The sequence below is a fragment of the Chiloscyllium plagiosum genome, unplaced genomic scaffold (assembly GCF_037043375.1).
Source record: "Chiloscyllium plagiosum isolate Xiang-an unplaced genomic scaffold, Cpla_swu_hap1 HiC_scaffold_35, whole genome shotgun sequence".
NCBI classification, from domain to species: domain Eukaryota; kingdom Metazoa; phylum Chordata; class Chondrichthyes; order Orectolobiformes; family Hemiscylliidae; genus Chiloscyllium; species Chiloscyllium plagiosum.
The window spans coordinates 29,941,041-29,965,561 of record NW_028270173.1 but is presented as its reverse complement, the minus strand read 5'-3'; the positions used below and the strand labels follow the sequence as shown (position 1 = coordinate 29,965,561).

The following is a 24,521-nucleotide window of genomic DNA, read 5'->3' as shown; positions in this document are numbered from 1 at the left end:
CCCTACCCCATCACCACAGGGGGCACACAGCGCCCATCCTCACCCCCTCCGCTACCTCACCACCACAGGGGGCACACGGCCCCCATCCTCACCCCCTCCGCTACCTCACCACCACAGGGGGCACACGGCCCCCATCCTCACCCCCTCCCCTACCCCATCACCACAGGGGGCACACGGCCCCCATCCTCACTCCCTGCCCACCCCCACTGGAGCACACGGCCCCGCCCTCACCCCCTCTACCCCCAATGTGGGGGGGGGCGCACATTCCCTCCTTGCTTCCCCCTTCCTCGCCCCGGCCTGTGCCGGTGATATTGCCTTCACCAGGGCCTGGTGTTGCGGAACTCGTGTTTGTGCCGTATCCACTGGGCGGTGAGGGGCCCCATCAACTCGGTCCGGCTGCCCCGCCCCTGCAGACCGGCCTGGGGCCTCCGCTCACCGCAGTCCGCAGCCAGCCCACTGTCCCCGTCTCGGCCTGGCCCGCGCACCACCTCCGGCGTCCCACCTTCCCGGGCCCGAGGGTCTCCTTCGCTCGGGTCTCGGTGCCAGGCAATGGGACGCTTCGGTCCCCTGGGCGCCAGCGGGGGATCGAGCTCCGCGACGTGGGTCCTGGGAGAGTCCGAGCCTGAATGGGGGGTCAAGCCGCTGAGATCCAACGGTGGTAGACGCTGGGTGAGCTGGTCAGGGTCGGCGTTCAGGGAGTCCGTCACCCTGAATAAAAACAGAAACCACAACGGGGTCAGGGAGGGGGAGGGGGGAAATCAGTCACCCTGAATAAAAACACCAACCACACCGTGGGTCAGGGAGTGGGGAGGGGGAGGGGGGAATCAGTCACCCTGAATAAAAACACCAACCACACCGTGGGTCAGGGAGGGGGGAATCAGTCACCCTGAATAAAAACACCAACCACACCGTGGGTCAGGGAGGGGGGAGGGGGGAATCAGTCACCCTGAATAAAAACACCAACCACACCGTGGGTCAGGGAGGGGGGAGGGGGAATCAGTCACCCTGAATAAAAACACCAACCACACCGTGGGTCAGGGAGGGGGGAGGGGGAGGGGGGAATCAGTCACCCTGAATAAAAACACCAACCACACCGTGGGTCAGGGAGGGGGAGGGGGGAATCAGTCACCCTGAATAAAAACACCAACCACACCGTGGGTCAGGGAGGGGGAGGGGGGAATCAGTCACCCTGAATAAAAACACCAACCACACCGTTGGTCAGGGAGGGGGGAGGGGGAATCAGTCACCCTGAATAAAAACACCAACCACACCGTGGGTCAGGGAGGGGGGAGGGGGGAATCAGTCACCGTGAATAAAAACACCAACCACACCGTGGGTCAGGGAGGGGGAGGGGGAGGGGGGAATCAGTCACCCTGAATAAAAACACCAACCACACCGTGGGTCAGGGAGTGGGGAGGGGGAGGGGGGAATCAGTCACCCTGAATAAAAACACCAACCACACCGTGGGTCAGGGAGGGGGGAATCAGTCACCCTGAATAAAAACACCAACCACACCGTGGGTCAGGGAGGGGGGAGGGGGGAATCAGTCACCCTGAATAAAAACACCAACCACACCGTTGGTCAGGGAGGGGGGAGGGGGAATCAGTCACCCTGAATAAAAACACCAACCACACCGTGGGTCAGGGAGGGGGGAGGGGGAGGGGGGAATCAGTCACCCTGAATAAAAACACCAACCACACCGTGGGTCAGGGAGGGGGAGGGGGGAATCAGTCACCCTGAATAAAAACACCAACCACACCGTGGGTCAGGGAGGGGGAGGGGGGAATCAGTCACCCTGAATAAAAACACCAACCACACCGTTGGTCAGGGAGGGGGGAGGGGGAATCAGTCACCCTGAATAAAAACACCAACCACACCGTGGGTCAGGGAGGGGGGAGGGGGGAATCAGTCACCGTGAATAAAAACACCAACCACACCGTGGGTCAGGGAGGGGGAGGGGGAGGGGGGAATCAGTCACCCTGAATAAAAACACCAACCACACCGTGGGTCAGGGAGGGGGGAATCAGTCACCCTGAATAAAAACACCAACCACACCGTGGGTCAGGGAGGGGGAGGGGGGAATCAGTCACCCTGAATAAAAACACCAACCACACCGTGGGTCAGGGAGGGGGGAATCAGTCACCCTGAATAAAAACACCAACCACACCGTGGGTCAGGGAGGGGGAGGGGGGAATCAGTCACCCTGAATAAAAACACCAACCACACCGTGGGTCAGGGAGGGGGAGGGGGAGGGGGGAATCAGTCACCCTGAATAAAAACACCAACCACACCGTGGGTCAGGGAGGGGGAGGGGGGAATCAGTCACCCTGAATAAAAACACCAACCACACCGTGGGTCAGGGAGGGGGAGGGGGAGGGGGGAATCAGTCACCCTGAATAAAAACACCAACCACACCGTGGGTCAGGGAGGGGGAGGGGGGAATCAGTCACCCTGAATAAAAACACCAACCACACCGTGGGTCAGGGAGGGGGAGGGGGAGGGGGGAATCAGTCACCCTGAATAAAAACACCAACCACACCGTGGGTCAGGGAGGGGGAGGGGGGAATCAGTCACCCTGAATAAAAACACCAACCACACCGTGGGTCAGGGGGGGGGAGGGGGGAATCAGTCACCCTGAATAAAAACACCAACCACACCGTGGGTCAGGGAGGGGGAGGGGGAGGGGGGAATCAGTCACCCTGAATAAAAACACCAACCACACCGTGGGTCAGGGAGGGGGAGGGGGGAATCAGTCACCCTGAATAAAAACACAAACCACACCGTGGGTTAGGGAGGGGGGAGGGGGAGGGGGGAATCAGTCACCCTGAATAAAAACACCAACCACACCGTGGGTCAGGGAGGGGGTAGGGGGAGGGGGGAATCAGTCACCCTGAATAAAAACACCAACCACACCGTGGGTCAGGGAGGGGGTAGGGGGAGGGGGGAATCAGTCACCCTGAATAAAAACACCAACCACACCGTTGGTCAGGGAGGGGGGAGGGGGGAATCAGTCACCCTGAATAAAAACACCAACCACACCGTGGGTCAGGGAGGAGGAGGGGGAGGGGGGAATCAGTCACCCTGAATAAAAACACAAACCACACCGTGGGTCAGAGAGGGGGTAGGGGGAGGGGTAGGGGGAATCACACCGGAATGGTCCAGAGATGGCTGTGGAGGCCAGGTCATATTTGAGACCGAGATGGATGGGTTTTTGAGTGTCAGGGGGATCGAGGTTTGAAAGCGGGAGAATGGGGTTGAGAAACCTATCAGGTCCGATTTGAATGGTGAAGCAGATTCGATGGGGTGAATGGCCTAATCTGTGCGCCTATGTCTTATGGCGGAGTGTTATCGGAGCTGTTCTCTCGCTGCTGTAACCCCCTCACCTTCCCGAGAGTAACGTGACTCCCTCCTGAAGGCCTCGGTTGAGCCTGCCTTGCCTGTGCTCCCAGGCAGCGCCTTCCAGGCCCAACACCTCTGGCTGTCCGAAATAAAAAGACCACTTGCCTCCCGTTGCCTTTTGCAAATTTGCCAATTTTCCCAAATCTGTGTCCTTTGGTTCTCTCCATTCTCCCTTCCATTACCAATCAGGGATTTGGGTGGGAGCGAGGGAACACTGCTCCTTATCTATCCTGTCAAGATGGAGGGGGAAGTACTCGACAGGCAGACAGAGAGAAAGGGCGAGACCGCGTCGTTTAGTTATGAAAGCGGCTGTTCTGGCTCTCAGGGACGAGGGTGGAGTCCATCAGCAGCTGCAGGCACTTACCCAGTTTCCAGCTGTAGCACATCACCACTCCGCCCTGGCGACTCCTGGTTGGAAACTGGTCGCAAAAAAGAAGCTCCCGCTAGATTACTAGAACGGAAACACACCTCCCTCACAAAAGCACCTTGCTGCCTCGCACCTCCCCTCAGCTACGTGACCCACGGGAAAGATTATTAGTCCTTCTGGAAACCAACCCCGAACCCACCCAACATGGCTTTACAGAGTGCATGCCATCCACATCACCTGCACAAAATACCCCGGCGATCCCGGTTATAGACAGCACCACCCCTCCCCCTGTGATCCTGTTTAGAGACAGCACCGCCGCCTCCCCCCGGCGATCCAGGTTAGATACAGCACCACCCCTCCCCCGGTGATCCCGTTTAGAGACAGCACCGCCCCCTCCCCCCGGCGATCCCCGTTATAGACAGCCCCGCCCCCATTCCCCGGCGATCACGGTTATAGACAGCACCGCCCCTTTCCCCGGTGATCCCGTTTAGAGACAGCACCACTCCTCCCCTGGTGATCCCGATTATAGACAGCACCGCCCCCTCCCCCCGGCGATCCCCGTTATAGACAGTCCCGCCCCCTTCCCTGGCGATCACGGTTATAGACAGCACCGCCCCTTTCCCCGGTGATCCCGTTTAGAGACAGCACCACTCCTCCCCTGGTGATCCCGATTATAGACAGCACCGCCCCCTCCCCCCGGCGATCCCCGTTATAGACAGCCCCGCCCCATTCCCCGGCGATCCCAGTTATAGACAGCACCGCCGACATCCCCCGGCTATAGACAGCACCGCCCCCTCCCCCCGGCGATCCCCGTTATAGACAGCCCCGCCCCATTCCCTGGCGATCCCGGTTATAGACAGCACCGCCGACTCCCCCCGGCTATAGACAGCACCGCCCCCTCCCCCCAGCGATCCCCGTTATAGACAGCCCCGCCCCATTCCCTGGCGATCCCGGTTATAGACAGCACCGCCGACTCCCCCCGGCTATAGACAGCCCCGCCCCCTCCCCGGCGATCCCAGTTATAGACAGCCCCGCCCCAGGCGATCCCGGTTATAGACAGCACCGCCAACTCCCCCCGGCTACAGACAACCCCGCCCCCTCCCCGGCGATCCCAGTTATAGAAAGCCCCGCCCCCTCCCCGGCGATCCCCGTTATAGACAGCCCCGCCCCTCCCCCGGCAATCCCAGTTATAGACAGCCCTGCCCCCTGCCCCCTCCCCCCGGTGATCCCAGTTATAGACAGCCCTGCCCCCTCCCCCTGGTGATACCAGTTATAGACAGCACCGCCCCCTACCCCCCGGTGATACCGGTTATAGATAGCACCGCCCCCTCCCCCCGGTGATACCGGTCATAGACAGCACCGCCCCCTCCCCCCGGTGATCCCGGTCATAGACAGCACCGCCCCCCTCCACACAGCGATCCCGGTTATAGACAGCACTGCCGCGCCCCGGCTCCCACCAGTGATCCCGGTTATAGGCAGCACCACACCCTTCCCCCGGTGATCCCGGTCATAGACAGCACTGCCGCCTCCCCCGGCGATCCCGGTTATAGACAGCACCGCCGCCTCCACCCGGAGATCCCGTTTAGAGACAGCATCACCGCCTCCCCCGGTGATCCCGGTTATAGACAGCACCGCCCCCTCCCCCCGGTGATACCGGTTATACACAGCACCGCCACCTCTCCCCGGTGATACCGGTTATACACAGCACCGCCTCCTCCCCACGGTTATACACAGCACTGCCCCCTCCCCCCGGTGATACCGGTTATACACAGCACCGCCCCCTCCCCCCGGTGATACCGGTTATACACAGCACCGCCTCCTCCCCACGGTTATACCGGTTATACACAGCACCGCCCCCTCCTCCCCCCATCTGATACCGACTATATACAGCTCTGTTTCATACCCTGACCACAAATGCAAACAGAGATATTCCTGAGGAATGATAAAAATGTCCCAATTAATCCAGTGCATGCCGACCTGAATGAATCAGGCACCAGCATTAACACGCGATGTGGCAAATGGTACTATTAATACAACAGACAATGCTGGACTCAGCAGGTCTGGCAGCATCTGTAGCTGTAATGCTGTCTGTTTAAAATGGAATTACACTGAGCTCAGAGCAAAAAGGGACAGACCACCTGACACACGTCTGTCTTTATGTCCCGCTCGATGTCTCGACTCGCCCCCCCCCACCCTTCCCAGTGACCCAGAGTGCATTGGAAAGCGAGGCACACTAGCGCAAGAAGTTCCTCCTGAATCCCTCGGCGGAGGGATATTGGCCAGTGTATGAGGAAAGCTTGTTCCTTTTTTTTGGGGGGGGAAATGGGTGTCAATCTGAATCCAAGCTGGTGAGTGAGGGGGAGCCCAAATCTTTGTGGATAGAGTTTATTAATGACTCAGTCTCACAGCTCCTTCCAAATCCTGGTTTTCCCCTCTTTGGACATTTTTAACCAACCTGCCCCAACAGGCCTCCCAGGGCAGATGGAACTTTAAGAGTCTTTTCAGCGCCTCTGGACATTTTTCCCCATCAGCCCCCTCTGCACCCTGTGGCTTTTGACCCAGTGCCAGGACCTCTGGGACGGTGGTATTTCCAATGAAGCCTAGATAATGAGCCACACCTTCTGACCCCCACCTCCCCAGGGGAACCGGACACCGAGCTAAGTGGCCCCAGCCTGTGGTAAATTGTGCCAATAACCTGGGCCCGGGTCTGGGGAACCATGATAAAACATCCACGAGTCCAACGTGGTGCCCAGAGCTACAGAAGCTGGAGCAAGGCGCTTGTTTGTGAATCATATAAAATTCAGGCAGCTACTAACCTTGTTTTTATACATTACTATTGGGATTTCGATGATAGCAACAAGGCGCTTATTGCTGACTCCCTTACACTGATGCATGAGTGGAGTCATAGAATCGTGGAACCCCTACAGTGTGGAAATGGGTCATTCAGCTCAACAAGTCCACAATGACCCTCCGAACAGCATCCTACCTAGAGTCAGTCCTGATACCCTATCCTTGTAACTCATGGCCAATCCACCTGACCTACACATCCCTGGATACTATGGGTAATTTAACTAGAATAGAATAGAATCCCTACAGTGTGGAAACAGGCCCTTCGGCCCAACATGCCCACACTTACCCTCCGAAGAATACCCCACCCAAACCCATTCCCCTACCCTATTACGCTACATTTACCCCAGACTAATGCATCTAACCTACACATCCCTGACCACTACGGGCAATTTAGCAGGGCCAATTCACCGCAACCTGCACATATATGGACTGTGGGAGGAAACCCACGCAGCCACGGGGAGAACCCCACACAGGCAGTCACCAGAGGGAGGGACTGAACCGGGATCCCTGGTGCCAAGGGGCAGCGGTGCTAACCACCAAGCCAATGCCACAGCTGCTCAGAACCTCATTAACAAACCAACACGGCGTAGGGAGGAGGTTATATTTAGCCCAGAGGGGGCCGAAGAAAATCTCTTCAACCCAAAATAGAGAAAAGAATACAAAAAGAGTACAAGGGGCGCATTATCCCGAAGTCTTGGTGAGAGGCCGCCTCAGACACTGAATTATAACAAAGCTGCTTACCTGCTGACCTTGACCGCTCTGTCACACAGTCAGGAGACTGAGAGCTGCTCTTGTTGTAACGGCTGTACATGCTCCCCATGGCGACCATCCCTTGTTGCTCAGGCGTACTGCTCCGAGGCAGGATTAGAAGAACGGGAAGGGGTAAAGGGAGGAGATGAGCGAGGAAGGGGACGGATTGGCACATGGGTCAGGAAGAGGGGGAATGGTACGGTATTGGGGAAAGTGGTAAGGGGTGGGAGAGAGAAAAGAGAGGCGGCGCACGAGAGGAGAGGTAGGTGAAGGGAAAAAAGTGAGGCGCAATGCAGGGTGGATAAGAAGAAAGGCAATGGAAGCATGAAGCGTGTGGAAACCAAGCAGAAAATAATCGGATGGGCAGGGACAAAAGAATGAGAATGTCAAGCCAATGAAGCACGTATGAGGCAGAGTGCAAAATAACAGCTCAAATAAACTTAAAAGCTGGATGAAATGGCAGTGTAAGGATAACCAACAGGATTTTACTCCGTTAAAACTAACCAGCCTCCTAATACCCTGCTCACCATAGGCAGGCCAACACATTTGCACCTGAGATGATGGCGCCCCCTTAACAAGGTCATTTTGTCCATGGTCGTTTGCAAGAGGGGTTGTAAAGGCAGAAGTGCCGATGTGTCTGGAAAGGGGGACTTAACAACAGGCAGGGGAATGGCCAGTTCTCCCAGCTCAGGTTTTATTCCAGTTTGGTTTGTTTTAACAAGGAATCAAAAACTGTAGGGGACCTAGGGAAGCTGCTACATTAATCAAAAACCAAGAGGTTCTATGCTTCAACAGATGCTTCTTGCCTGACTCTGAAATCTCTCCTGCCTCAAAGAACCTGTGTTTGAATTTACCTTTTGCCAAGGGGTGTGTTTATGGGGATGTTGCAGGGATTGGAACAGCTCCGTAGTTAAATTGCTATATGGAGCTGGTTGGGTTTTCAAATAGTAAAGTTATTCTAAATTCTAGTTTCTTTTGCATTTCAACTGTAGTGTGTAAATGAACTCTGTTTTGCTTAAAGCAGAGTGGTTTGACCAGCTACATCACTCCTGGAATATTGAGTTCACTGCCTTTAAAGTAAGACAAAGGTTAGGGTCTGGGCTACCTATTTAAAAACTGTTGGGGGAGCGGGGGGTCTGGCCTGGTCCATAACAGCCAAGGACAAGAATTTTGCATCACGCAATGCAGGCAAATAGCACACAGTATTGAGTAACAGGACAGCTGTTAGAAGCTAATTGCTATATGGAATACCAAACATCCTTTGGAGTTTAATTGCCGTACAAATGCACCAAGGCGCGTGTGAGGCTAACTGTCTTCTTTGCCCACTTATTGTTTTGAAACCTTGCATCCACTTTGTTACAGAGTAAACTGGCCTGAAGGGTGACGGTGTGCAAACTACAGTGCGCTTGCATTACATACACAATATGGGAGGAGGACAATCCGCAGGAACCATGAAGTATAGCGATGCCACCAACCAGCTGCACGGATTGACCCTTTCAGGAAAGCCCTTCTTGTGATGCCTGGATTTTCTTACTCCCCCACCATGTAAAAGGTGCTGAAGAGTTTTAAAGTTTGTAAAAGGCTCTTTAATTATTTTTAAAGGGCTTGGTTTAAAAATGTAATCGAAGTGAAAAAAGAAACAGCCAAAGTAAGGTCACCGAATCCGTAACGCTGATTCTGCTTTCTCTCTCCGCGGATGCTGTCAGATTTGCTGAACTTCTCCAGCAACTTCTGTTTTGGTTTCAGATTTCTAGCATCTGCGGTTATAGAGTTGCACAGCACAGAAATAGACCCGTTGATCCAACTGGGCAATGCCAAGTGTCCTCAACTAGATCTCTTCCCATTTGCCAGCATTTGGCCCATATCCCTTTAAACCCTTTCTGTTCACCTACCCAGTTTTTTGGGGTTTTAAAAATAAGTTGAAATACATGCTGAGGGATGAAAATTAGGAACACTTCAGAGCTCAGGCAGGAGCTCTCTCTTAAATAGCAACGGGTACTGATCGCTTTCACTGCTCAAACTTCTTCCCTGATATGACCTCCAGTTGGACTTTGTGGGAACGCCAGAATGAAAGTAGGAGGGTTACGGGACTTGGTGAATAGTGGTTGTGGGGGGGGGTGGGTTTAGAAGATTGAGCAGAGCACTGACTACTTTAACTGAGAGGTGCTTTTTTGATTTTCCAACCTGGTTTGCGGCTTAAATGTTCATAACCAATAATCACGTTTTTTTTCGGAGACTACTGTGGATGTGGTGGTGGTTGGGGGTGAATTGTTCCCTTATACCCACTGCATGCTGGATGCACAGAAATTTAACACAGAAGCACTACTCAGGAGCCAATCGACATGTGAATCGCTCCCTCGTGCAAGAGTGGGGACATACAGGCAGTGGGTAACTGCGGTGCTCTTCAGAGCTCAGGCAGGAGCTCTCTCTTAAATAGCAACGGGTACTGATCGCTTTCACTGCTCAAACTTCTTCCCTGATATGACCTCCAGTTGGACTTTGTGGGAACGCCAGAATGAAAGTAGGAGGGTTACGGGACTTGGTGAATAGTGGTTGTGGGGGGGGGGTGGGTTTAGAAGATTGAGCAGAGCACTGACTACTTTAACTGAGAGGAGCAAACACTTACTCCTTTTCTGTTGAGTTAGCTGCAGTCAGGACTGGAAGAGCTGCCCGTTAGGCTGGTCTTTATGAAATGTGAAAAATTAAAGGGGCCTCACAGCGGTCAACGGTCAGTCCGAACTCCACAGCAGCCATGGCTGCCGAGAGACTCGGGGTCATGACCTGCACTTAGAGAAACTGACACTGCGATACTGGATGCTGCATTGGTATCAAACCAAAAGTTACGGGCAAGTGGGGGAAGCAAGGCACAGGGAAATTTTAAAAAAAGTAAACTCGCACCAGAAAGTGGGAGGTTCAATCAACCCAGGGCTTTATTGCAAACATAGAAACAACATTGTAGGATTTGTAGGTCACTTATTTCTTGACAAACATGCAGGAACTAAAACACACACACGTGCGCACACACTCCTATCCAGGACAGGGTTAATGGGATAGACAACTCTGGGAGAAGACCAAGGGACAGCCAACAGGCACAATATTCCTAACCATAACATCACAAGCCACATTCTTGTCGGGCGGGGGAGGCAATCCAAGAGAGGGGGTGAACCACATCTAGAAGAGGAAACTTCCCACACAGTTTTCCTGCTCAGTACTGAACATTCCTCACGCTAGCCGTCCTGCTCTCCCCTTCCTAGCCTGCAGAGTGGAATAAAAACAAAACACCCACACGTGCCAGCCAAATTCTCAACGGGAGGCTGCGTTAACTTGACGGGGAGCTAACCTGCCCCTTGTCCTCAGCACACCTCTGGATCCTGTCGAGAAGTGAACCGAACACAGCCCTCACTGTACAGCCAGGTGGATGCATACGGGGTTAGGATGTGGTCGACCAATAACGATTGGGAATGGTGGCTGAATCGCAGCCCTTCACCGCACCCTCAATTTCCCATTGCTGGTCGGGATTTCCAACATCACTGAGGGATTTTTGTTTTGGATCTTGCGATGCTCAGTGCCACATTCCAGCAACGCGGGTGTCAACGGGGTTTCGAGATTGCTTGGGGAAGCCCAATGTCCCCACTGAGAACTGGAGCCTTCATCCGCAGACCGAACCAGGCTGGTGTGAATGCACAGAGCGTGACGGTGGTGGGGTTAGGATCCCTGACCTGGTGCTCAAACCCTGCCAGCCAACTTAGCAGGAATGACTTCAACATCGATAAAAAAAATCTCAATACAAAAGAAACACTGCAGATGCTGGAAATCTGAAACGAACACACAGAGAATGGTGGAGAAACTCAGCAGGTCTTGCAGCATCTATGGAGAGAGAAAAAAAAAGTTAATGTTTTGAGTCTGATTGACTTTCTTTAGAGTCACCGTCAAGTCTTAATTGCCTGCTCAAACTGTTAGAAATTCCTTCAAAGTAGTCAGATCAGACTCAAAATTTCTCTCTCCACAGATGCTGCCAGATTTGCTGGGTTTCTCTGCCATTACCCTGAGTTTGTTATAAAAAATAAACCTCGTCATTTATGTGCCAGCAGCAGACTTAACCCCCAAAACTGGCAGGAATCAGGACAGGACGTTTTACTTCACTAATCCATCTGATTTTGATCTCCCTTAACTTCAACAGGCTGCAAGCGCAAAGCAAGTGTTCCACTCCATCCTACCCACAAACTGGGTTGAGATTACTGCAGCCGTGATCCTTCCTTCCCATGCTACTATCCACCTGCGACTGCAGGCCAGTACTATGTGATGGAATCTCAGCAGCCACTCAGTTGCAAATGGTAATGGGATAATTAGAAGCGCGAGATAAATTTAGGTCTATACCCCAAAGTGAAATAAAGACAAAAATCTCATTCACTGCCTCACTCCATTAAGGCCCTTTTGAAATAATAGGTGGACAGAGCGTGTGCTGCTGCCAAGCACCCTCAACCTGCAGGCATTGGGTTTACTCCTGCAATTAACTCACTTGATGTGTCCTTTGTCGATGCCCAGCCTGTTCACTTAGATGCATAGTGCAATCAGCAATGATAGGCCACTGTACCTCCTCCACGATAATACTCAAGACTGGGGCTCCCCAAGCATGCGTCTTCAGCCCCCACCGCACTCCCTGCACACTCAACTGTGAAGCCAAAGTTCAAATGAACAAACTTGCTGATGACATCACTGTGGTAGGACGGACATCAAGCAATGATGAATCAGAATATAGAAAGGAGAAGAGGGCTTGGTGACGTGGTGCAATGAGAACAATCTCTCTCTCTCTCTCTCCCTCTCTATGTCTTCAAAAACTAAAAGGACTGATCATTGATCTCAGAAAGAGAGGAGGAGAGCATGTTCCTATCTACATTGGAGGTTGAGAGGGCAGAGAGCATCGAGGTTCTAAGAGTGACGACACCGAATCTGTCCTGGACTTTCACGCAGATGTGATGGTCAAGAAGGCACGACAACGCCTCTTCCCCCTCAGGTGGCTCAGGAAACTTGTCATGTACAGAAAGACCCTCACCAATGATGCAGCATTGAAAGCATAATGGCAACTGCCCTGCCCAGGACCGTAAGAAACTGCAGACGGTCGTCTGCACAGCCCAGGCCATCACAGAAGCCAACCTGCCATCCCATGGACTCTACTTACATGGCTTGCTGCCGTGGAAAGCCTGTCAACATCAAAGACCCCCTCCCACCCCCATAACGCTCTCCTACCACCTCTTCCGTCAGGCAAAAGATAGAGAAGCTGGAACATACGCATCAATAGGTTCAAGAACAGCTTCTTCCTGGCCGTTATTAGACTGATGAATGGATTCCCTAGCCTCAAATAAAGCTGACTGTACTAATGGTGATCTTGCCTAGAGCACGCCCTATGCAAACTGTTTAAGTTTCTATCACCTTATGATCTGTATGTCTTTGCTCACTGTGATGTGCCTGTACTACAGTTTTCACTCTACGTGGCAATAAACAAAAATCAAATCAAACTTAATTTTCTACTGCACCATTACGCAGTCATCTTGAAAGGAGACAACGGATGATATCTGCAAGGACGCTGCATCGTCGTACAGATGACAGAGGGCGTGTATCACTGGCACTTCTCATGCGCCGCTAACTGCTCTTGGAGAAGGTGGTGAGGAGCTGCTGTGTTGAACACCGCGATGCTCTTAGGGAGGGAGCTCCATATTGCTGACTCAAGGATGTGATGGTGATATAATTTTAAGCCAGGAGGGTGTAGTTCCCATCCATCTGCTGTGGCTGTCCTTTGAGATAATAGAGGCCATGGATACTGCCAAAGGAACCTTGCTGCGTTGCTGCTGCTGCTGTGCATTTTGTAGCTGATACACGCTGCTGGTACTTTGCGCCGGTGATGGAGTGAGTCCTATTTAAGGTGGTGGTTAGAGTGCCAATCAAGCAGGCTACCTTGCCCTGGATAAACCAAGCTTTATGCGTCGTCAAAGCTGCCTTCGTCCAGGCAAGTGGAGAGTATTCTGACTTGTGCCTTGCAGATATCAATCTTGATAAACAGAGCAGCTTATCATCAGCTTTCCATTTACTGCTTCCCTGGACCACGTGGCCTTGCAGTGCACTAACTCAAAAAAGATGCTCCAGTATTGCCCTTTCTAATTTCATATATCACATAAAAATACTCCCTCCAGTCTAAACAAGCCTTTAGTTACAATGGCAAACAGCCATTGCCTCAGTTGAATTTAGTGGAGAGTGAATTGGTTGCTCTTTGAGTGGCCTGTCTGGTACTTTCTTAGTTGCATGTAAACCTTTAAATGCAAAGCACATGGGAGTAGGTGTGCCAACCAACACACCCCTTTCCTTGTAGGTGAACAGTGAATCAGGTCTGTCAAAAACAAAGCCCAAATACAGACAGAGGGCCCATGGAGTCAAACGTAAATAAAGATCGCTGAAACCATTCAACAGGTCAGGTAGCATCAATGGAGAGGTGTACAAACGTAACATTTCATGTTGTGACCACCTTTCACCAGAACTGAAGATTGATGGAGGTTTTAATTCGGTGGAAGGGGAGGGGAGAGGGCAGGAAGAACAACAGGCGAGGTCAGTAACAGGGTGGGAGGCAGGAGAGATTAAATCGTAACAAGATTTCACCACAGGGCAGCCAAATTCAAGGTCGTGGAGAGAGTAAAGGAACAAATGCTGTGTCCAGATGAGGTGAGTGTGGCTAAATAGCAGCTATCTGAATGCAACAGGAAGGGATAAGGATATAAGGCTAATTCAGCAAAGAAACGCACACAGAAGTACAGGAACCTTTATTATCTCAAGTTGTTGAGCTCAGTGTTGAGTCCTGAAGGCTGCAGATCTTCACTGGAACATTGCAGAGGACCAAGACAGAAAGGTCACTGGGGTAACAAAAAGATGTGACAATACTATGGCTATGAGAAGTGTATTTTCCTGGCTTTCTTTTAAAGAGAGGTTTTAAGGCAGAGGTCTCGAGCAGGCTACCAGAGCCACTGCAGCCTGAACGGGTGTGGTCAAGTTCTCTCAGCTCTCTCAGAACCAGGATTTTGAGTTTTCGCTTTCAGCAGTTGTTGTTGGGTCTCTGGGTTGGAAGTTGCAGCAAATCTCTCCTGCTACACACACACACACAACAGAATTTTCTTTTCATGTTTTTGCTTCTTCCTGGGTTGCTGGAGGTGCATGTGAAACAATCGATTTTCTGAATTTGCCTTTTGCCAAGGGTGTGGTAATGGGATGTTCCTATTGGAACAGTTCATTAGTAAGAGTTACTGTCTCGATTATTCGGTTATGTTTTCTAATAGAGTTAAATTATTCCAATTCCTTCTTTCTTGTGTTGTATTTTAACTATAGTGGATGAATAAAGTTTGCTTTGTTTTAAATCTGGTAGTTTGACCAATTGAATTACACCCGAATATGTTGGGGAGGTGGGGGGTTGACAAGCAACTTAGGCTTGTGCTTTTGGATAATCTCCACTGCCCTTCACCAAACCATAGACCTTCCCTTTTGTTCTTGCTGGGCCCCCTTTCCACGGCTCAAAACATCTGTATCTTTCTTGAGCTCTGATAAAATGTCATTTGGCCCGGAGGCATTAAAGTCTGGATCTCTCTGCAGATGGTGCAGGCCTGACTGGCTGAATAGTTCCAATAATCTTCATTTCTATTGTGTGTGTTTTCCAACATCTGCAGTATTTTGGCTTTTGTATTTGAATCTGCTGATGCCATTGCAGTAGCCCATGAGCTGGTTGGAGATGGGGAAGAGGAACATAAAGGCAGGTCTCTCAGTAACATTCTAATTTACAGCAAAATCTATTTACTCAGCAAATAATGAACACCACACTACAGCAAACAACTTACATGAAGAGGGTCTCTATCAACTACAGCAAACAAAACTCTTGACCTCACAAACGGGAACATCTCCCAACAAAAGCAGGATTATTCCTTCAGGATAGTTAATTTCACAAGGAGATTGCCCAGTCAGAATGGAGGAAGGGGTGCAGGGGTTAGGGTTAACTATTCTGTTCGGACATGTTCCTAGAGGCATCAAAATGACCCACCCCACAAAAAGCCCTCCCAATTCAAGCTGCCCATCGAGTACCCGATTCTCAGCGTGTCGTTTTTTTCCCCCCCACAGTCAATCCGGATTGAGACGCTTCATGAAACAATTGGAAAAATTTAGATCGCCCTTCAAACAGAATCACTCATTTTTCTGACTAATAAAAAGGCTCTTTTTGGAAAAAAAAAGGTTTGAAGGAAAACAAGTTAAAAAAACTCTTGTAATAGCTCGGTGGTTTGGTCCTTGTGGGAGCGTTTGGGGGGGGGGGGGGGGGTGGCGGCAACGCTACAAGAAGGGTGAGACTTGCAACCTCAAGGTAAATAAAGCCAGGCTGAATTGGATACAGAATTACTTGTTTCTTCATCCACTGTGTTGGAAAAAAGAAGAGGCTTGGTTTAAGGTTTCCAAAATCGTGTGGATGAAACAAAGGGCGGGAGGTATACAGCGTATCCCTCAGGTGGAGCCAGTCTATGGGGTGAGCTCCATTTTGTCAGTGTACCTGGTTTGGGCGATCTTTTTTGTGGCAGAATGCGCAAGATAAAACTTGAACGCAACTTTTTTTTTTTCTTTCCCCATTTCATTCCTATCTTGGCCACGTGGAGGAAGGGGAACTTGGTGAATAATGAATATGCTGGCATGCAAAACGTGAACGAGATTTAAAATATGGAGAGACCCATTAGTGAGCTGTTAACCTCTGATGTGATGCTAATGGAAAAACATTTTGGGCACGTGCACGTTAGCAGAATACCTGCAGCAACAATACACACAAGGTTGGTATCAATATCCCCCCCCAAACCCCCACCCCCTTAAGATCCACAATTCTACAAAATCAAAATAGTCTGTGTGCTTCCAACTGTTCTACAGAACGATTCTGAGAATCTCCCCCTTGGATTTTAGAAGCGTGAGAAGTGACCCTATTGAACTATGCATCGTTCCAGAGGGAACGATGAGCTGAAATGATGCTTCCTATTGTGGGAGAGACTAGTATTAGGAGTAATAGTTTAAACAGAAGGCGTGGGTCTTCCACTTGAGACGGAGTTGAGGAGAATATTTCTTTTCCCCTGGAAATTGCAAGTGTGTGCAACGGTGAAGATGGGGCCACTGAGTGTTTTTAAGGCTGAGGTAGGTAGATTCTTAACTGACAAGGTCGTCAGTGCTTATTGTGGGTCGATCAGCACATGGAGTCAAGGCTACAGTCAGATCAGCCACGATCTGATTGGGCTTCTCAAGCCTGCCTTGCCATTCAAACAGCCCACTCATGCTCCTAACGCATGTGTTCCTATCCAGTGACTGCAAGTTCCACTGAAAATGAGATATTGCAAATAGTTTTCATACAAAGTAATGCAACCATATACCATGGGGAGGTACGGGGAAGGGGGGGGGGTGGATTCCACACACACTAATTCAGGAAAAAAAACTGCTTTGACCCTTAACCAAGTTGTCTTCCACTGGAGAAGTCATCAGTTAAGCCACCACTAACCGCTCACCCTGTGGCATATTCCCTATTCAGGAGCCTGCATTCTCCATTTTCCTTCACCCAAGATCAGCACAAGTCCTCTTGTTTGGCAACTACCATTTTCTGCATAGAAACTTTGCGAAATAAGTAACTCTTTCAGAGTCATAGAGTCACACAATATGCAAAGATTTGGAGATGCCGGTGTTGGACTGGGGTGTACAAAGTTAAAAATCACACAACACCAGGTTATAGTCCAACAGGTTTAATTGCAAGCACTAGCTTTCGGAGCGATGCTCCTTCATCAGGTGATTGTCACAATCACCTGATGAAGGAGCGTCGCTCCGAAAGCTAGTGTGCTTCCAAATAAACCTGTTGGACTATAACCTGGTGTTGTGTGATTTTTAAATATGCAAAGAGACCTTTTGGTCGACCCTATCCATGCTGACCAAAGTTCCCAAACTAAATCAGCCCCACCTGCTTCTGCTTGGTCCATTTCCCTCTAAACCTTTCCTATTCATGCACCTGTCTAAATGTCTTTTACATGTTGTAACTGTTCCTGCATCTACTACTTCCGCTGGCAGTTCATTCCACATATGAACCACCCTGTGTGTGAAAAAGTTGCCCCAATCTTTCAGCCCTCACCTTAAACCTATGCCCTCCAGTTTTGAGCTCCCCTCCCCTAGGGAAAAGACTTTTGCTATTCACCTTATCTATACCCCTCATTATTTTAATAAACCTCTGTAAAGTCTCCTCTCTACGTCTATGCACTAGTGAAAAAACTCCCAGGCTAACCAGCTTCTCTTTATAACTCAAACCCTCCAGTCCCAGTAACATCCCTCTAAATCTTTTCTGCACCCTCTTACAATTTAATAACATCCTTCTAAAGAAAGGTGACCAGAACTGGACACAGTATTCCAAAACTGACCTCACCAATGCCCTGTACAGCCACAACATGATGTCCCACCTCCTATAGTCAATGGTCTGAACATTCTTTACCACCCTGTCTACCGGTGATGCAACTTTCAAAGAACTATGTACCTGAACCCCTAGGTCTCCCTGTTCTTATTTAAAAAAAAATGCAAAACCTTCCTCCAATGTCCTCCGCTCTCACTCCGAGAATACATATCATCCGTCCAGTGCTCACTCTTGCAAATGTGAGCCAAGGTGAGTGAGAACTGCTGGCAGGCTATTTGACTGTAGAGGTATCACAGGGAAAAAAAAATTAAGCTTCCTTCTGACTCTCATACAAAATACAGACGTTCAAACTGCAGTCACTTAGAGAAGGCAAAGGCAGACATCAGGTTGATTTCCAACTGCATTAACCTTTTCCCTTCCCCCTTGCTTTAATTCAGTGACATCGAGGTCAATTGTAACACTCCCATGCTGTCCCAGTTGAGTTAATTCAGCTACACAGATCAAATGGTTACTTGCTTTCTGTGGCTTATACATCTAATGCACTAGGGGAACTGGTTCAAACACAGAACAGTATAGCACAGGAACAGCCGTTTCAGCCCACCATGTTCTGCACCAACCACGATAACCACTCTGATCTAATTCCATCTACCTGTGTGTGTATGGCCCATATCTGATAACATCATAGGCTTTAAACATGGCCAAAGTGGTCTCGGGGGAAGCAGTTTGTTTTCTATGTGATCACTCACAGAGGAACTACATCATTAACAACACGGTTTTTAAAAAAAACCCAACAGAATTGAGTTAAAAAGAATCCCAAGAGATCTGTAAAAGACAAAATCAACATCATCGCTGTTCTTAAAAGTTTCTTTTTAAAAAAAGTTATCGATCAAATTCAATTAACAAAAGGAAGAGTTGGACACCGCTGATAGACAATGGAATCAGGAGCAATCTGACATCAGGAAAATGTCATTGAAAAGAAAGCTGAGAGCGAGTGAGGGAGCTGGCAAAGAAGGAAGGAGAGACAAGAGACAGAAAACCAGAACTTAAAGAGCAGCCTTTCCAAAGAGGACATTATTATTATTATTATTATTATTATTATGTCTCAGCATCAGAATACTATCAACACCATGCAGTGACACACACATTCACACAGACGGCCAAAAGATACAACCAACAGATAATCAAATCCAGATAAACACATCCTGCTCCAACCAACAAACCAAACTTTGCCCAGTCATTGACCATCACCGGATAAATCCCCTGCTCGGTCACAATGGTTTGAATCCAATGGATCGCATCCCTTCCCATTCCTGATACAGATCCATTCCAAGTAACAACGTACAGAAGCCCAAACCCATTCTGTGGCTTCTCTCAGCCATTTCAAGTCAGCAGAATCTCAAGAGACCCTCCAACTTGCTCTCTTATCGGTGACTGTGCCTGCTTTCACTTTGCGGTATCACCGGTCTTTGCCTGGAGCCCAGCTATGTTTGACGACCCCAATCCTTGAACCTTGCACCCAGCACAACCTTGGGTCCATCCAGGACTCTTGTTGCCTATATCCTAACTCTCACTCGTCTGTGCACCCATCACCCTCGTGCTGGCTGACCAACATCGGTTGTCAGTTTCACCGATTTCTTGACTTTACATTGCTTAACCTTGGTGCTTGAATTCCTCTATGGCCCCATCCTCTTCCAGCACAACAACTCTCCACAGTACAAAGATGCGCAGGTCAGGTGAATTGGCTAAATTGCCCATAGCTTTAGGTACATTAGTCAGGGGTAAATATGGGGAATGGGTCTGCGTGGGTTACTCTTCGGAGGGTCGATCTGGATTGCTGGGCCGAAGGACATGTTTCCACACTGTAGGGAATCTAATCTAATCTCTGCCTCCCTCCCAACTCTGGCTTTTTGTCCATTCCCTACTCCCACCAATGCTGGCCACACCTTCAGCTGTCTCTGTGCTTCCCAAGTCTCTCCTCCCCTCCAGTTCTGTCTCTGCTTTCCAAGCCCTCCTTCCAAGCCACTTTTTTCCACTGAGCTTTTACCATCCTGCCCAAATATACCTCTGTGGGGCTCAGTGCTCATTTGTGACTGTGAAGGACTGATGGGTTAACTGGATAAAAACAACTCGTCATTTACAATGAATGCCTTTGCTTCAGAGGCACAGTTAAGGGTTATGTTATGTTATGTTCCTCTTTTGGGAATGGGCCCTTCAGTTCATGTGACTAACCACCGAATCACAGATGTGGCACAGTGCAGGAAGTGGCCATTTAGCTCAGCACGATTGCATCAGCTCTGTCTCCCCATTCGGCTTCCTGACCGAGTGTGCTTCTTCCACCCTTTTCCCCATAACTCTGCACGCTAGGTGATTATTTGAATAAACAACATCCTTTATTAATGCCTCGACTGAATCCACACCCATCTGGGTCTAAGCTTGGAAGGGGCTGCTTTGTTTCAGATTTCTGTGTTAGGAACAGATTGCACAAAAGGTAAACTGTTCTAAGGGCAGCAGGAACTGGGGGAGGAGCGGAATGCGGCTCCTGGTCAGGCCGAACGTGTCCAAACTCGTTCCTTCCCCAACCTTCGCCGGTGAGACCCCCGTGCAACACTGCGCTTGCAACCTTACTGCAGCACAGGTTGTGAGGCGAGCCCAAGCCAGTGCAGCTTCTGAACGGACGCCAGTGTCGTCTCTCACCTGGTCCGTCTCCTCTGGGCCATCGGGTCATCGGCCTCCCTCACGCCGTTCACTGCCCGGGAATGTGCCACTCTGACGTGTCGCAGCGCCTCCTGGTGGCTGAACTGGCCGCGGCTCGGCTGCCGGTGGGAGTTGCGGCCCAGGCTGTTGGAGCGAGTCAGAGAGGGCGACTGATTGAAGGGCCAGGGAAGCTCCTGCTCTTCCGGAGCACCTGTCACGGAAGCAAACGTCAGGGTCAGTCAACCCCCACCTTTCCCAAGAGGAGACCGGCAGACTGCCCAGTTTCCGCTGGCACGTGCAGCTCAGTAAATGGAGGGTACGGACTTCTGAGGCAGGTAGAAAGTGGATTCACGCTTACAGTCAGATCAACCACGATCTTATTCAATGGTGAAGCATTGAATCATGATGTGCCTGAGAGGAAATACTGAAAATCCATGAAATAGATGGCGGCCATTCAGCCTAAGGAACACCAAGTGAGCATGCAGGTACAGCAAGCAATTAGCAAAGCAACTGGCAAGTTGGCCCTGTGCTACAAGGAGATGGGGGCAGTTGATGAGATTTCGCCTGCAGTGTACGCTATATGTTGTTTAACAAAGGTTTTTATTTGCATTCGAGGGAGCAGAGCAAGAGTTCACTACATTGGTGCCTAGGAGGTTGAGTGAGTTTGGGTCTACACTCTGGGGCTTAGAAGAATGGTACATGGTTTCACGGAAACATACAATATTCCGAAGGAGGTTGGACTGGACAGGACAGGACAGAACAGAAACCAAAGTGGTTTCTCCTGAATGGGGAGCCAAGAGCGTGGGAGCACTCTGTCAGGATAGGTGTCAGGATGAGGACGAATCGCAATTACTTCTCTCAGAAGGTTGTGAATTGTTGGGAGGTTCTCAACATTAGGGACTTATGGTACAGTTGAGAATGGGATGGACAGGTTCAAAGTCTCCCAGGGAATCCCAGGATATGGTGGGAAAACATGAACACGTTGAATGGTAGGAAAGGCTGACCAGCCCGGAAGATCTCCTCCTGCTCCTATTCCAGGCGCTCTCTTTAAAAAAAAAAGCAACCTAATCCCACTTTCCTGCTCTCAGCTTGTTTCCCTGTGGGTCACTGCACCGCAAGTTCAAGAGCCAAGATCACCAGCACATCCTGGATGAAAAGGAGGACTCCAACCCTTCTGCCAGTCACTATCAGCTTTACCACCCTTGCTTACTGACCTTTCCCCCAATTTGTAGGAGCTGACCCAGTTGTGATTTTCCCAAATGAACTGAATAAGTGCCATTTATACTCGGGGGCGGGGGGGAGAGAAACAAAGACGAGGCGACGAGCCTGGTTTGCCAGCAGGAAGTCGGGCAGGATAGGTGGCTGGAGGGGGGTTTACCTTTCACAAGTAAGGCTTTAGAGGGATGAAATTCACAGCCGGGTTTTTGGAACAGATAATTTCAACCCTGACACTGGCCATGGTCCTGAACTCGGCGAGGAATGACTGTCCTGGCCTACCTGCTAACATTTCTCACACAAATTGAAAAGTACAATTGCGGAAAAGACTCGAGTGCTCCCACCGATCCCACTCCCAAAGTTAGCTCAAGGTACGTGACAAGTGAAGGACTCCTGGGCTGGAGATCGGGAGACGACTTCTACAGGAGTTCAATTATTACTCCTGTAGAGTGACATTGAGGAGCACTGCTCCACTGACCAATGGACAGAGTTCTTCTCCTGTGAGTTCCTCTCTCACTAGCGAGAAGGGCAGACTTTGCCCCGTGTAGAGCTTGGTAACATCACTCAAAGATTGTTACACAGGTAAATGTATCACATGTAAGGTGCACAGTGATCTGGGTTATGCAGTGCTGGATGAGGGAGAAGGCAAATAAACTGCTGAAACATTGCAGAATGGCACCAGGGTAACAGAGAGTGAGGGGTCACCGATGGTCAGACACTGTAATGGACTAAGGGATCACTCACCATCCCGCACAGTAATGGAGTAGGGTTTAATATCCTGTTCCACCTTCTTCGGGATGGTCCTGTGAACCAGCCTTTCCCCTCGGACTGCACCATAGAAAACCGAGAAATAGAAAAAAAGATAGAGTACACAGCTGCAAAGAATTCAGAAAGCAAAATATTCACACTGCAGCTCTAATGAGTTCATGTAGAATTATTTGAATCTATTTTGATGTTCAGGCACTGCCACTTCCTAAGAGTAACACACTCGGACTGTGCGGAGGTGAATAATGAACTGATCGGATTTCATCCACGTCATCAATGGGGTCACCCAGTAACACACTTTCCTGAAAACCCAACCTAGTCGCTCTAACAAGTAACGCCGCAGTTTGGATAATTAATCAGAGTTAGCTGAACAGGCAGACAGCACCTGGGTTTGGTTTACAAAACCTTTTAACAATGAGGAACACCTTTGAGAGCTGTACTGGAGCAACAGCCTGGACTGTGAACCCAAGTAGCTGGAGTAGGGCTTGAACCCCACCACGTTCAGATTGAAGAGGTGGAAACATTACTGACTGGTCCAAAGCACGGACTTGGAGCTCAAGACCAAAACGCTGAAGCACTAGAGCATGAGGTTGAAGGGTGATTACCTACTGGGTGGCATCTTTCCTACTCTGATCTCAGTGATGTTTTCTTGCTTTGTGCTTTCCCACACTGAGTTACTAACTGAATAACATGACACTGGAAACAAAAGCTATCACGAGTTATTACCCCTTTACGAGGAGTAACTGGACTTACTCTGTCTGTCCCGGAAGAAACTTTCAAACACCACAAAGTTATTAACCTGAAACAAGAGAGAGAGAGAGCGCAAAAGAGAGAGAGATGGGGGGGGGGGGGGGGGGGGGGGGGGGGGCAGAAAGAGAGAGAGAGAAAAAACAAGCCCCGTTAGTTTATCCTGCAAGCGCTGATAAGGTTCTGCAGCAACTCATACAATTTACATTTTTATATTGTTTTCTTTACTCTTTTGTGGATCTAAGCGTCACTGGCAACTTGCCAGTAATATTTTCCCCCCCATAAAAGTGAAAGACATTACAGTTTCTGAAGACCACAAGCTGCTGGTGCCGAGTTCGACCCGAGCTGGCTTCCTTCATCGGGGGGTGGGGGGGGGGGGTCTCACAGCCAGTACAGGTGAAGACCCTGCATTGCTGCCTTTATCCTTGAAAAAACAGATTCTGCAGCTGTCCTTGTCCTGGCCGGCTGGGCCCATTGAAGGAGGCAGTTCAGTGGCAACCACATCGCGGAGAGTTTGGAGTCACGCGTTGGCCAGACTGGGGTGAGGAGGGCAGGTTTCCTTCCCTAAAGGACATCAGCGAGCCAGACTGGGGTTTTTTTTTGTGTGACATTTGTTGCGGTCACAATGACTGAATTGTGAACTGAACTGTATTCCAGAATTTCTTTTCATTAATCTCAGCTGACCCTACGTCCCCTGACTATTATCTCTGGTCTATACTACTATGACAGTGACATTAACACCATGTCATCATCTCAGCATCACGTAGTACCTTTAACACAGTAAAAACAGCCAAAGGAAACAAAATAAACTGGCGATATTAGGACCGATGACTATACACTTTAGAGATGTACAGCATGGAAACAGACCCTTCGGTCCAACCCGTCCTTGCTGACCAGATATCCCAACCCAATCTAGCCCCACCTGCCAGCACCCGGCCTATATTTCTCCAAACCCTTCCTATTCATATACCCATCCAAATGCCTCTTAAATGTTGCAATTGTACCAGCCTCTGAAGACAAAGCAGACTGAAGCAGAGGGAGCTTAGGGAGTTACAAAGCTTAGAGCCCAGACAGCTGAAGTTATGGCCATTAGTGACAAGAGGTGAAAAAAACAGGGATACACAAAAGGCCCAAGTTGGAATCGCAGGAGCGTAGAGACATCAGACGGCTGGATGTCACTGAGCTAGCAAGAAAGCAAGGCCATGGAAGCATTTTAAAACCAGGATAGGAAAATGTTAATATAGGGACTTCAGTGAAGCAGGAACCAAAATAGTTAGGCGAGTAAACAGGGGG

At 50.1% G+C, this 24,521-nt stretch overlaps 1 protein-coding gene across 3 annotated transcripts in view; it reads right to left on the bottom strand.

Moving 5' to 3' along the window:
• Positions 1–250: 250 nt before the first annotated feature.
• atat1 (alpha tubulin acetyltransferase 1) overlaps positions 251–24,521 on the bottom strand; it is a 54,155-nt gene continuing 29,884 nt past the window's right edge. For all 3 annotated transcript variants that reach the window (XM_087979448.1, XM_087979450.1, XM_087979449.1), the window contains exons 7-12: positions 23,235–23,280; positions 22,461–22,544; positions 20,502–20,712; positions 7,358–7,464; positions 3,764–3,818; positions 251–708 (exon numbers count right to left, since the gene is read on the bottom strand). In XM_087979448.1, coding sequence (XP_087835574.1) covers positions 318–708; positions 3,764–3,818; positions 7,358–7,464; positions 20,502–20,712; positions 22,461–22,544; positions 23,235–23,280 — 894 coding nt within the window. In that variant the 3' untranslated portion in view covers positions 251–317. The remainder of the gene's footprint in view (positions 709–3,763; positions 3,819–7,357; positions 7,465–20,501; positions 20,713–22,460; positions 22,545–23,234; positions 23,281–24,521) is intronic.